Source organism: Marmota flaviventris, chromosome X (genome assembly GCF_047511675.1).
Source record: "Marmota flaviventris isolate mMarFla1 chromosome X, mMarFla1.hap1, whole genome shotgun sequence".
NCBI lineage: Eukaryota > Metazoa > Chordata > Mammalia > Rodentia > Sciuridae > Marmota > Marmota flaviventris.
This window is the reverse complement of record NC_092518.1, coordinates 134,966,639-134,980,130: the sequence shown is the minus strand read 5'-3', so window position 1 is coordinate 134,980,130 and position 13,492 is coordinate 134,966,639. Positions and strand designations below refer to the sequence as shown.

The following is a 13,492-nucleotide window of genomic DNA, read 5'->3' as shown; positions in this document are numbered from 1 at the left end:
AAATTTGTTCATGAATGTTCAGAGCAGACTAATTCACAAAAGGTGGAAAAATTCCAAATGTGTACTGATAGATGAGTGGATAAACAAAATGTGGTCTGTCTTGTGCATGGTTTGTCTGTACAATGGAATATCATCGAGGCCTAAATAGTAATGAAATATAGTTGTACGTCTGTATCCTCAAGGGGATTTTTTCCAGGATTCCCTTCAGATATCAAAATCAGTGATGTTCAAATCTCTTATATAAAATGACATAGTATTTGCATATAATGTATATTCATTGTCCCATAGAGGTGAAATCATTTATAGATTATTTATAATACCTAATAAAATGTAAATGCTATGTAAATTGTGTGGTATAATATATTGTTTAGGGAATAATGACTGTACTAACAATTAAGTTGTTCCTTTTAAGTGGTAAACTGTTGACTTACACATTAGTAAAAGTGATCTGAGAAAAAAGTAAGTGATAAAGCATTACACATAAAAAATATAAAAGAAAGGAAGAGACAATTTTCAGAAAAGAAATGCAAAAGACATGATATTGACCTAATGTTAGTCAAGGAAATGTAAAATAACTACTGATGTAGCATATTGACAAGAATTAAGAAGGGAAAGGATTGGGGATATAGGTCAGTTGATAGAGTGCTTTACCTTGCATGCACATACACTCTGGATTCAATCCCCAGCAGCACAAAAACAAAAAATACAATAGAATATATAATGTTTGATATATTGCAGAAAAAATGGTCTATTCGTGCATCACTGGTAAAAATTTATATTACTAAGTATTTTTGGAAAGTGTGATGGTCATATTCATTAAGGTTAAAAAAAAAAAATCGCAGTCTTTGAGTTCCTGATCTCTCTTTTAAGACTTTAGCTCAAATGAAAAACGTGTGAGTGACTGTATTTAAAAGAATCTTTATAGCCAGCTGTGGTGTTGGAGTCCTCTAATCCCAGCCACTCGGGAAGGTAGAAGGATATCAAGTTCGAGATTAGTCTTGGAAACGTAACAGGACCCCACGCAAGTTAGCGACATCCTGTCTCGAAATTAAACAAAAATTAAAGGGGCCGGGGGTGTGGCTCAGTGTAAAACACTGCTAGGTTCGATCCCAGTACCCCTGTCCTCACTCCCCCCCCCCCCCCCCCGCACACACACAGAAAAGAATCTTTATTGCAGCATTGTTATGGCAAAAAGAAAATGAGTTGGAAAGACATGTCTATAAGCTTTATTAATTGCAAAAATCGAGTTTTAGAATAAAAAATCAGTTGTTCCAATATTTTAAAAAACAAATAGCAATCAATGTGCATGTGTATGTTAGCATGTTTATGTGAGCATGGAAACATGTGTAAACAAATCTATAATCATAGACCTTTGCGTCCCTTTTTGTAATGTTTCACGAGTTTCAATAAAAGGGAATTACATTTGCAATCGGAACGGTAGACGAATTTATAAATTAAGAAGAGAGTGAACGAGGCAATTAGAAAGGAAGTAAACACGCTATTCTCCATCCGTTTTGTGTGCGCTCCTCTTACAGACAGTACGGTGACCGAAGCGTCGCGTTTACGTGGGGTATTACAGTAACCCGGTTGTCAGTGATGAGTCAGAGTGCGTGGTGCTGATGCTGCTGCCATTTCATCACCTTTGCGAGCGCAGCATCCATCCTCCACTCTCCTGGCTCCTGGGCCTACCTCTTATCGGGCTCCCAGGCCAGCGATGAGCTCGTGGCCAAGCTAGATCCGGACCAAGCCCTCCTCTCCGAGGCCTCGGCGGGGCACCACGTCCCGCCGACCCCGGGCCTGGACCAAGGAGATCTGCCAAGTCGCGGCCATGGAAGCCATCTGGCTGTACCAGTTCCGGCTCATTGTCATCGGGGATTCCACAGTGGGCAAGTCCTGTCTAATCCGCCGCTTCACCGAAGGCCGCTTTGCCCAAGTTTCAGACCCCACCGTGGGGGTGGATTTTTTCTCCCGCTTGGTGGAGATCGAGCCAGGAAAACGCATCAAGCTCCAGATCTGGGATACCGCGGGTCAAGAGAGGTTCAGGTGGGAGCTCAGTCTGGGCCCATGAGCAGTGGGAGGGTCTTCGGAGCTTGCAAAGCCCCTGGGGAGAGAGGACTTCCTGATTCTAATCGCGGTGCAGGGGGTAACAAACAAGGGATAGGGGAATTCTGCTGAAATCCACTTATGGCTAGTCAGGAATTCAGTGCAGGGAAGCCCAGTCAATAACACATATTGCTTGCACCACAACTCCATCAACCTGCCCTATGTAACATACTTTCAAAATTGTTCCACATCAACCTAACATAACTAACAGCCATAGATAGAAGACAGACAACAGATAGATGATACATACATAGATATAGATGGATGCATATTACCTTATATCTCTATTTCTGTGTACATATGTATGTGTTTGTGTATATGTATGCTGACATATGTCCTAACATAAAGGAAATAGGAGATACTTACTAATGATTGATTCTTGCAACCAGCATACAGTGATCATCAACTATGTACCAGTTACTGAGCTTGCTTCTGAAGAACAGCGTGAAGACACTCCATGTAATCAAGAGAATATCATGTAATCAAATCACACAGAGCCCCTTCCCTCTTAGAATATCAGTGCTAGCATTGTCAGGAGAAAATCACCAATCACACAAAAGAATGTCTTGTTTGTATTTGTATGCCACTCCCCATGTAATGCTTGACAATGAGTAATCAATGAACATGTTCATTTTTCTCTCACAACTCTTTGCTTTCCCTTTGTAGTATGTATTATTTATAATAATATGTATGACTACACAGAAAGTGTAGTTGAAAACACAAAGTCCAAGCAAAAACAGGAAATGCCCAGGGATAGGAAGCAGAATGAATAAAGAGAGAGGTGAGAGAACACAAAAATGTACACAGAGAACTTTGCAGAAGATAGTATGAACTAAAGTCACGTACAGCAACAAAAACCAAATCAAAAGGACTCAATAGCCCCTGTTTGTGATCATTTATTCATTATCTATTGAACACTAATTGAGCACAGAAGATAGTGGTTTGATAATTAAAAAGGGTTAGAGAAAAGAATCACAAACTTATCTCTAACTCCTCACTCCTACAAACAATACTGCAACAAATATCGAATTCAAGTTCACTTTAAACTTGCAATTGCATTTCTCCTAAGTGAAGAGATTATTTCTGTATATTGTTTTGGAATTTCTGTATAAACAGCCTGTTAAAATTGCCTGCTTCTTCTTTATTGGGCAATACTGATTTGTAAGAGTTCATTACAGATTAAGAATATTAACCCTTTTCTGTCATGCATGTTGTAAGATATTTCCCAGTTTGTCATTTATCTTTTCACTTTAAGGTTTTTAAGGGAAGATTTTAAGTTTTATGTAGCCTTATGTTGTGCTTAGAAAGGGCTTCATGATTTTCTTTGCTAAATATTCAAAAACCACAAATAATATATTGTAGAGTTTGACAGGCATCTACAGCTTGCTTGTTGATTTCTTGAATCAAGATTTTTTACAAATCGGAATCTTCATGTATGCCTAATTTCCTGGTATACCTACCATGCTTCATGAATCTTCAAACATAAGGGAGTTAAAAATGTTTTCATTCCCTAGGGTTGATTTGCCAATTATGGACACTTGAAGTTGTTTGTAAGCTCTGCCCTTACCACCATCTAGCTTGGGCGATGTTTGCTCTATTAGCATTGGGCCATTTCCCCTAAGCTATTAAGTCTTTCATTGTTTATCTTCTTCATCCAAGAAGACAGAAAACCTACAAATACACATAGATCAAAGATCACAGTATTCTAAAGCAAAGTACTATAATATACATTTATAATGAGGTTCATCAAATCTAGAAGTTAAAATATGGAAACTTTCTTCTGTTTAAGAAGTATAGCAAATGAATAATAGATTTTAGAAATATTCTGATTACAATGATTTAAACTAATATGATTTAAGGGTAACTTTTGACTATTTATTTAAGCAGTTTTTCTCATCCGTACAAGATACCCATATAGTTATAATAACTTCTGTTAACTGTCCTAATTTTTTTATTCTTAGAAAAATCCTCTTTCAACTACTAGCATGTATAATGAATTTTCCATATTACAGATCACTCTAACACTCATTATTTCATTTTGTTTCAAGATAACCCTGTGATTTAGGTATCATATTTTGCAGAACAGCAAGTCTCTGCCACTTATTCAGATTTGGAAGTGGGAGAGTTAGTTGTATATCTGCCTAAAGGTAGGACACAGATCCGTCATCCCCAGGGTCACTTTCCAATACTGAACCAAGAGAAATGTCTGAAAGTCATTTCTAGAAAATACTATCAAAACTTCACCCAATTAAAGGTCCCATATCATTATTATTATGGAATGTCACTTGTATTCTGTTGTTTAAAAAAAGAAAACACTTATACTAAAGTACTATGTCAGTTAACAAGAACACTAGAAAACACTGAATTCAATGGAGTGCGGACAATTGGGCACAACCTTTATTCTTTTACTTCTTTCTTGTGTTTTAGATCCATCACTCGGGCCTACTACAGGAACTCAGTAGGTGGTCTTCTCTTATTTGACATTACCAACCGCAGGTCCTTCCAGAATGTCCATGAGTGGTTAGAAGAGACCAAAGTACATGTTCAGCCCTACCAAATTGTATTTGTTCTGGTGGGTCACAAGTGTGACCTGGATACACAGAGGCAAGTGACTCGCCACGAGGCCGAGAAACTGGCTGCTGCATACGGCATGAAGTACATTGAGACGTCAGCCCGAGATGCCATTAATGTGGAGAAAGCCTTCACAGACCTGACCAGAGACATATATGAACTGGTTAAAAGGGGAGAGATTACAATCCAGGAGGGTTGGGAAGGGGTGAAGAGTGGATTTGTACCAAATGTGGTCCACTCTTCAGAAGAAGTTGTCAAATCAGAAAGGAGATGTTTGTGCTAGTCAGCCCTTTTACTTCCAAAACATGCTCTCCCATTGGAACTTAAAAGTTATTGAAACAAATAGAATTCTTATGTGACTGAAGAGAATTGAACCTTTCGATACCAACTGAGCCTCCTTCCTGAGAGTTGGGAGGGTGACAACAGGCCCACATGTGGATAGATGGGGGAGCTTGGGTACTGTCATTGAGATTAAATTGCTGACATGAGTTGGGCCAGACACTGTTTTGTGGCTCATACTTGGTAATGGCTACTTGTGTGCCCTTTGTGGACCACATGTGAAGGGCCTGGGGTTTGGGAAGCTAGGTCCTAGGAAAACATACCTACAGACAGGACAACTGTTCCTTGGTATTTAAGTTTATTCTTAGGTCATGAACAAAGAAATATATAAAGGGGAAAAAGTATCACATTGGGAATAATTAACATAACTAAAAAAGAGTAAGAGATAAAGTTACTCAATGAGAATATCTTATGCCAAATGTGTGTGCTGGATTTGGTTAAATATTACCAATTAGCTTCTAGAAGCTCACTTGCAAAATCAGGGACAGGGACCAGCTATTTGCCAAGGCCCTTTGAAGATATGATATCCTAGTACAAATGATGTGAATATGAAAAAGGAGACCATTTGAAAAAATGTACACCCTTATGATAGAGTTACCAGCTGTGTCAAAGAAGTTGTCCTATGCAAGTAGAAAAGAAAACACCATAATCCAATTGCCCTTTCACCTCTGACCACACATGGGGTTTCACTGCATTGGCAACTGCAGTCTGGAAGTAAACAGCATGCCTGCTTCTTCAGTTATCAGAAAGTGACAATATAGGGGTTGTCTATGAAAAGAACCTGAGGCAAACCCTAGCTCATCAATCCTGTTTAATAGGAGGCACTGTTAACCCTTACAAACACATCATAATCACTTACATAATTTATTTGATCATCACAACAGGTCTGTGAGGTTTTGGTCCCCATTTTATGGAATAGTAATCTAATAGCCAGGATACTCACTTGGCCAAAGTTAAGGACTCCTGATTCATAGTTCATCTGTCTGATGATTAAATTATTAATTTGTTTACTTTGGAAGACATAATGACTGTAAATAAACGTTCTTTACGTGTTAGGATATATTTTCCTTATTAATTACAACACAGCTAGAATCATGAGGGAACCTGGGAATGAATGAAAGGTAAAGTCCATTCAGGTATTATTGACAAGAGGGCTTTAAACGAGTGATTAATTGCACAATGAAAATACATTATAACTGTGTGGACTATACCATTGAAACACAATGGACATTTTATTGAAAGGAACCAAATACAGCAATGGGAAGTGGGATGGGGAGAAAAAATACTCACCCCACAATGACCTTGGCCACCTGTCTGCCATATACCTACACTGGGTTCCTATCTATCCTAGAGAGTCAACTCTTAATTCTCAGGTGAACAGACAGCTAAGTGCATCAGCAAATTGGAATGGCTGGCTTGAAGATTCCATTATCTTCTTGAAGACAGGTGATGCTTTAAATTACTTTTGGGATTGTAGCCAGTTCAGCCAGGCAAAAAGCCATACTTTTAACATTAAGAACACTATTCTGAATAGAGTCAGGATTCTTATAATCATTGTGGTACGAAAGCCTAAGGATGGCAAATTGCTTTGAGTTATCATAATGAACTTCAGTATCAATGTGATTAAATCTGAGAGTTTGGGAATTTGCTTCATCCAGAATAAAGAAGCCAAATAATGAAAATTATAAAACACTATTCTGCTATCTATATCCCAACTTGGATGAGCAAACCACTTTGACCAATTCACAGTAAACTGAACATTTTCGCTGTATTCATTTTACACAACCAGGCTTGGGTAGAGTAGATTGTCAATTTCTTTTTTAGAAGGCAAATAAAAGACAGTTAGTTGGTTCAATACAAATTTCAACTACTAATGTCTACAAGATTCTGAAAGCAAGATCATCCAATGGATAGATAAGAGTTGATTAGGTTCTTGACAGTTCAATAAAAAGGATAGAAACAAAACTTCTCTGCAGTTTTCCTGATTAAAATACATTAACTATACACTTTTCAATTCCTGGTATTTTATAAGCAGGTTTTAAAAATACTCAGCATAGATCCAGCAGAAGTGGCTGAACTTAATTGCTTAAATGAGAATGAGTTCTAGAAATTTTAAAATCATTTTAGTAGAATTCAGTGCTGTTGTCACTGCAATAAGTGGGTTTTAGAAAATAAGTGTGAAAAATCAGGTGTTAATATAATACTAAGGATAAAGCTTTAGGAGCTATTTTACTACATAGGTAAAGAAAAGATTAACTTGTAACAAAGACCACAACTGCATGTTGGATTAGATTGTCTTATATTCCAAAATAAAATGTACTGTATACTTTTCTTCACTTTGTTGTGCAGTGTAATGAAATGTGAAAAATTCTTTATTTAGTTGTATGTGAATGAAAACATGCCTGTATTTAGTAAAATTATTGATTATCTGACTGTGAGATTCTAAGTGTGTGTTGTAACTATTTCCAGAATTTTGTCATTTCAGAGCAGCAACCACTACCAAGGATATCAGTAAGGTATGACACATATTTTGCACAATAGTATTCACCAGTATCTCAAAGCCAGAAAGAGAATATGATTTTTGGAAGTTTTATTATGATGATATCAAGTCATATAAACTTCATGGTCAGCCCTTGCCAATATAGGAAAAGTTGATTCTGTTAAGCCTAAATCTTCATTATCACAATTTTTAATCAATTTAATAACTTAATTATGTCACCAGGTAATTGATGACCACTATGTTCTTCCCTGGAAAGTGTTTTCGATTGCTAAATTGCTTTGGATTTTTCAAATCCTACTATGGCACACTTTTCATGTCAGGATTACTTGGAGTATAGGTCCCAGATTGAAACACAATCATTTAGGGCATTTCCTATACTGGGTTGATAGTATATATGTTGGGGAGGATATAAAAGGGAAAGATGTTTGACTCTTCAATAAATGGCAAGTTTTTGCTGCCATTTATTCCAAAAATTTGTAGTAATTCATCCTTAACTCCTTTTTTTTTCATAGCCTACATCTAATCTATCTGGAAATTATGCTATCTTTACCTTAAAAGTATAACCAGAATCTTTTCATCATTGTCATTGTTAACCCACTTATTACTGAGTTATTGTGATAGCTGGTGTCCCTGCAGCCATTCTTGTCCCCTCAACTCACTACCAGTTTATTCTCTACACAGCAGCCAGATGGAACCTGATAAAACATTAGTTATAAGAAACAATCTGGGGCTGGGGTTGTGGCTCAGTGGTAGAGAACTTGCCTCACACGTGTGAGGCACTGGGTTTAATCCTCAGCACCACATAAACATAAATAAATAAACAAACAAAATAAAGATTTTTTTTAAAAAAGAAACAATCTACTCATAATTCTCCTATGGTTATCCATTTTACTCAGCTTAAAATGCAAATGGTCTACAGAAGAACCAACCCTTAAAAATGAATTCCATCTTCATCCCACCACCTCTGTAATCTCATTTCTTACTGCTTATCCTTTATTCATTTTTACTCCAGCTACATAGTTTCCTTTCCTGTCCTTCAAACACACTAACCACATTACTCACCTTAAGGCTTTTATACTTGCTCTTTCCTGGTATGTCTGCATGAATTGCTCCCTCATACCTATCAAGTTCTAGAACTAGCAGCTTCCAGATCCTAGGGAAGATGTGGCTCCAGAAGTCATTATTGACAACTCAACCCAGAGTCTTACTCTTTAGACTTTTCTGGAGAACAACAAATTTAGTGTATACAAAAAAGGGAAAGGCAAGTTTAGAAAATAATGGAGATCTTAGACATTACAGTTTCACAGGAAGGAGTGAACAGTAGCATCATAATACAGCAGTGAATTCAGGAGGATAAAAACTACAATGTACCCATAGGATTTGAAGGAGCAGGAAGTCATGATAATATTATTGTTGGTGGAATGATTTATTGCCTTAACCAAACGTCTCAGGAATTTGTTCTCATTTATGTCAGAGGCCAGTTGTGTTTTTTTTTCTCTCCATCCTTTCTTCAATTACTGCTTTTGCATTGCTGACTCTCAAGTGAAGGACTTCAGCCCACGGTTTGAACATTATACCACAAATTTCTCAAAAGGCAAAATATCCAATGCTAAAATCAACATCTATCAAAATGTGCTCCATCTACCTGTCATCCTCATCTCTATTCCTTTCTTTCACTATTCACAACCATGCTTAACACAGAAACTTAGAAGTTATCCTTAATTCTTTTTTTTTTTTATTTTTTAGTTGTAGATGGACACAACACAATGCCTTTATTTTCATGTGGTGCTGAGGATCGAATCCAGGTCCCGCCCGTGCTAGATGAGCACTCTACCACTGAGCCACAATCCCAGCCCATCCTTAATTCTTTACTTCCACTCACCTCTCATCAAATTAATCATCATATTCTATGTACATATATGATACACCACAATGAATATCACCACCATGATCTCTCCACAAGACACTAATTAAAAAGGAAAACTATGGGTGAATGGCACAAAGATCAATAGAGGGAAGGGAGCAGGGGGTGGGGAGGGGAGGTGCAGGAGAGGTACTGGGGTCTGAATTAGAACAAGATATATTCCATGCTCTTATAATTATGTCAAAATGGATTCTACTGTCATGTGTAACTAAAAAGAACCAATTTTTAAAAAAGAACTGTTAAGTCTATCTTCAAAATACACCTATCAAAAAAAAAAAAATCCATCCACCATTTTTCTCCGTACTCATTGCTATCACCTTTGTTCAAGCCACCATCAACTCTTATCCAATATCATAATTGTTCATCTCCCTACTTCTGATCTTGTTCCCACACCCATGATACTCTCCCAGCATAAGAGCCAGAGTGATCCTTTCACAATGTAAGGTAGATGAACTCTACTGATGTTTTCTCACCAATTTTTTAAGCATAAGTTTGCATACCCTTTAAATATTAAACATAGCTACAGGACTCTGCATTATTTTGCCTCAACAGCTATGAGTTCTATAAGGGTAAAAATCTCACTCATTTTGTTCAACAGTATTTATCCAACCTGTAGCATAGATACGTGCTTGAATAATCAATAAATACATGAATGAATAATTTTATTGCCCTCCAATGACCTTGAGACTTTATTTCAATAAAGGACACATATTGCTCTGTCCCAAAGTATTATTAAATTGTATATAGCCTCTGGAATTCTTCCATAATTCTAAATTCTTCTATGATTTCAAGCTCTTTTTGTCCACTGTCTTCCATAAGCCCCGTTTTAAACTTCTTTAGGACCTTCAGGTAATGAACCACTGCTCATTGCCAGTATACCAAGGTAGCCTTTGACTTTGTTTCCCTGTATCCTTCTCTTGGCCTCTGTAATCAACTGCATTCAAAGGAAATGATTATTAAAATTTAGTCTATTTTCTAGATCTTTATACTTCATTTTTCAAAAGTTTGCTTAACAGAGTGAATAAGAATATAGATTTAGTAAAACATGGGTTCACATTCTGACTCTCCTAGTAATTATACTAGTAGATGGTTCAAAATTTCTGAGTCCCAGTTTATGTACACACACACACACACATATACGTAATTGGATAATGATGGTATTTAACTTATAGATTTGTTGTGAGGATAAACTTACATAATCCATATAAATGTACTTAATAAACATCATATAATACTCACAAAATGTTAGGCATTATAATATGATTGCACCCAGAAAAAGAGAAAACAAAAAAATAAAAACAAAAAAGAAACAAATAATACATTTGCATCTAAAAATATTTTTCATAAATGAATTATTAGATAGTTAGTCACTAATGGGTGAGCAGGGAAAAGAAAATGGATAGCCACAGGGAGCATTATCTGACAGAAAAGCACCTGGAGAATGAAGGTTTGGTATGTTAAAACCTCTCCAGCCTTAACATTTGGTGTTTCTGCCAGGTTATAATCAGTTACCCCAATTCTTTTCTGGTTACTTTCATCACCTCAGATTTTGGTGACTAGAGAGAAGATCTTTAGATAAGAGATGGATTTTTGGCTAGAGTACACTCTGGTAAAGACCCAAATACCAAATATCTCTTGATTGGAACTCAGATGCCACAGCCTTTAGAGAACATCTTAGGACTTCACTCAAGGCTCAAATCAGTGGGAACTCTAATTTGTGTCTAAGTAAAGATATACCCTCCATCTCTGGGTCAGGGTGCCTTATTTAATGCTCTTTGCCTCTCATGTTCAAAATGGCAGGTTTCCTTGATGCTTAGCTGCCTATCTCATATATATATATATATATATATATATATATATATATATATATATATATATATATATATATATGTATTCATTCCAGATGCCACAGATATATATATCTGTGGTATCTGGAATGTAAGCTATGTAAGCAAATGTCCAAAATTGGTTTGATATCAGGAAAAAACAAGTGCCACTTTTAAATCCAAGTCACTGTGGAACACAAATGGCTGTTTTCTCTTTTCTTATACTCTGGGTTCTGCTTGCACAGTAAATTGCTCCCTAAATGCTAGAGAAATGGAGTGACAGAGGGTAAGAGATCTAGAAAGGCTGAATGCACCAGGTCCCAGACATTTTGAGGATGCTTAAGAAGTCTACAATTTCCTTTAGGGACAATAAAGGCATTTTCCCAAAACAAGCCCAGGAATGTCAGGGATACTGTACTACCTGTTAGATTTTCTCTTCTCTCCCGATGGGCATAGGGAAGGAGAATGGAAAGATCCTATATGTACAAATTTTCTTTTTCTTGGAAACTTTTCCTGAGTTCCATCTTCTCCCTAGACCTTATGTGCTCCCACATTCTTTAAATATCTGGGCTTACTCCAATCTGATCCAAAAGTGCACTCTGGTCTGATATAGATGTTCCACATGCTCCCTTACTAGAGTGATTATGGCTGGGTCATTTTTTTAAAAGCCTCTTTTTAAAAATATTTTTTAGATGTTGATAAACTCTTATTTTATTTATTTTTATGTGGTGCTGAAACTTGAACCCAGTTCCTCACACATGCTAGGCAAGCACTCTACCCCTGAGCCACAACCCCAGCCTCCTCTGTCTTTTTTGAGCTCAAGATTTTTCTTGTGAATTCACCTTTGGTTGTGCACATCTAAATTAATGTATTTTTATCATTGGTCTTGTTTTTATTTTTTTCCAAACTGGAGTTTTTTAGCCCTCTGTTTTTTATTGCCATTTTGATTCAGAGGTCAATTATTCAAGAGTTTACTCTCCAATACACTGGGAAGAGATTGTCCCCTGTAGAAGGTCCTAAAAAGGAAAGAGATTTTCCCCTGTAGAAGGTCCTAAAAAGGAGAATAAACAGTGATAATCACTGACATGTATCTACCTTACAGATGGACAAGTGGCCACCTGAACAATTATTCAGTGTCCACACTTGATTGGTAGACTCTGCCTCAGCCATCCCCAACTGCACAGGCCTCACCCAGGTCTATGTCATCTATTCTATAATCTATTGCTCACTGTATCACACAAGACAAATTGTGACAGGCTATTTTAATCAAAAGAGTTAATCTGATAGAGATGTTTGTAATAAACATCTGTAGCTCTTTTTCATCCTACCTTTGGGAATCTAATATCTGATAAAAAAGCTGTAAAAGTTTTGTTCCTTTTTTGTTTATATATATATATATATATATATATATATATATATATATATATATATATATATATTTGTAGATACCTGTGTATAATATGTTGTATCTCCACATATATTTTATTCACATGACACCAAAATTGGCTTATAGATGAATGAGTAATCATATTTTATTTTAGAAAAGAAAGGGAGAATGGATCCAAATGCCTTTTAGTTCACATGACTTAAACCTTTAACCAAAAGGTCAATTTAAATTGGTTAAATAGATAATAGTAAAGATATCTTTTAAATTACTAACTCACATGGTTTTCTAGGTGGTTAGTCAATTAAGAAAGTATTGGTTTCTATAAAATGTTTAAAGTGTAATGTTCACTGCTTTTAGGATTTTTCATTGGCAGGATAAAAATGGCTTAACATGTTAACTAGGCTTGTCTGATCTTGGTTTTCATGAGTAACATAAAATTCACAGTTAAAATTGGGTAAAATAGATTTTACATAATTGAATTTGTTATGGGAGACATCTGATTAATTTGCAAAGTTGATTACTCTCTTAGCCTAAGTTAATTTGCAAAATTAATCGCTCTCTTAGTCTCTCTATTTGATTCATGTTTCAGATGTAATGTTGTATTATGTTAACTGATATTCACATAGACTCAGGAAACAATACACAAGAACTCTGTAGATTGATATTTAAAAGGGGGCAAAAGTGAACTTCAGAAATAAAACACTTTACTTAATATTTGTCAAGAGGCCAGCCTTACCTGAGGTAAGACTCTGGCCCTCACCCTCCATGTCAAGATGGCTCCAAAGTGTGCTAGAATTAAAGTTACTTAACGTTGTGTTCAAAAGATAGATCTTTTTTTTGTT

General features: G+C 36.3%; 1 protein-coding gene across 1 annotated transcript; it reads left to right on the top strand.

Moving 5' to 3' along the window:
* Positions 1–1,579: 1,579 nt before the first annotated feature.
* On the top strand, positions 1,580–5,173 carry Rab39b (RAB39B, member RAS oncogene family). Its single transcript, XM_027923010.3, has 2 exons — positions 1,580–2,043; positions 4,531–5,173. The coding sequence occupies exons 1-2, from the start codon at positions 1,829–1,831 to the stop codon at positions 4,955–4,957; spliced, it is 642 nt and encodes a 213-aa protein (XP_027778811.1). The 5' UTR covers positions 1,580–1,828; the 3' UTR covers positions 4,958–5,173.
* The last annotated feature ends 8,319 nt before the right edge of the window (positions 5,174–13,492 follow it).

What these genes read in the sequence shown, in the direction of transcription:
- Rab39b (XM_027923010.3), top strand. Translation starts at nt 1,829, where the DNA reads ATGGAAGCCATCTGGCTGTACCAGTTCCGGCTCATTGTCATCGGGGAT. An exon ending in GCGGGTCAAGAGAGGTTCAG is followed by an intron (nt 2,044 to 4,530) that starts GTGGGAGCTCAG and finishes CTTGTGTTTTAG; the next exon opens with ATCCATCACTCGGGCCTACT.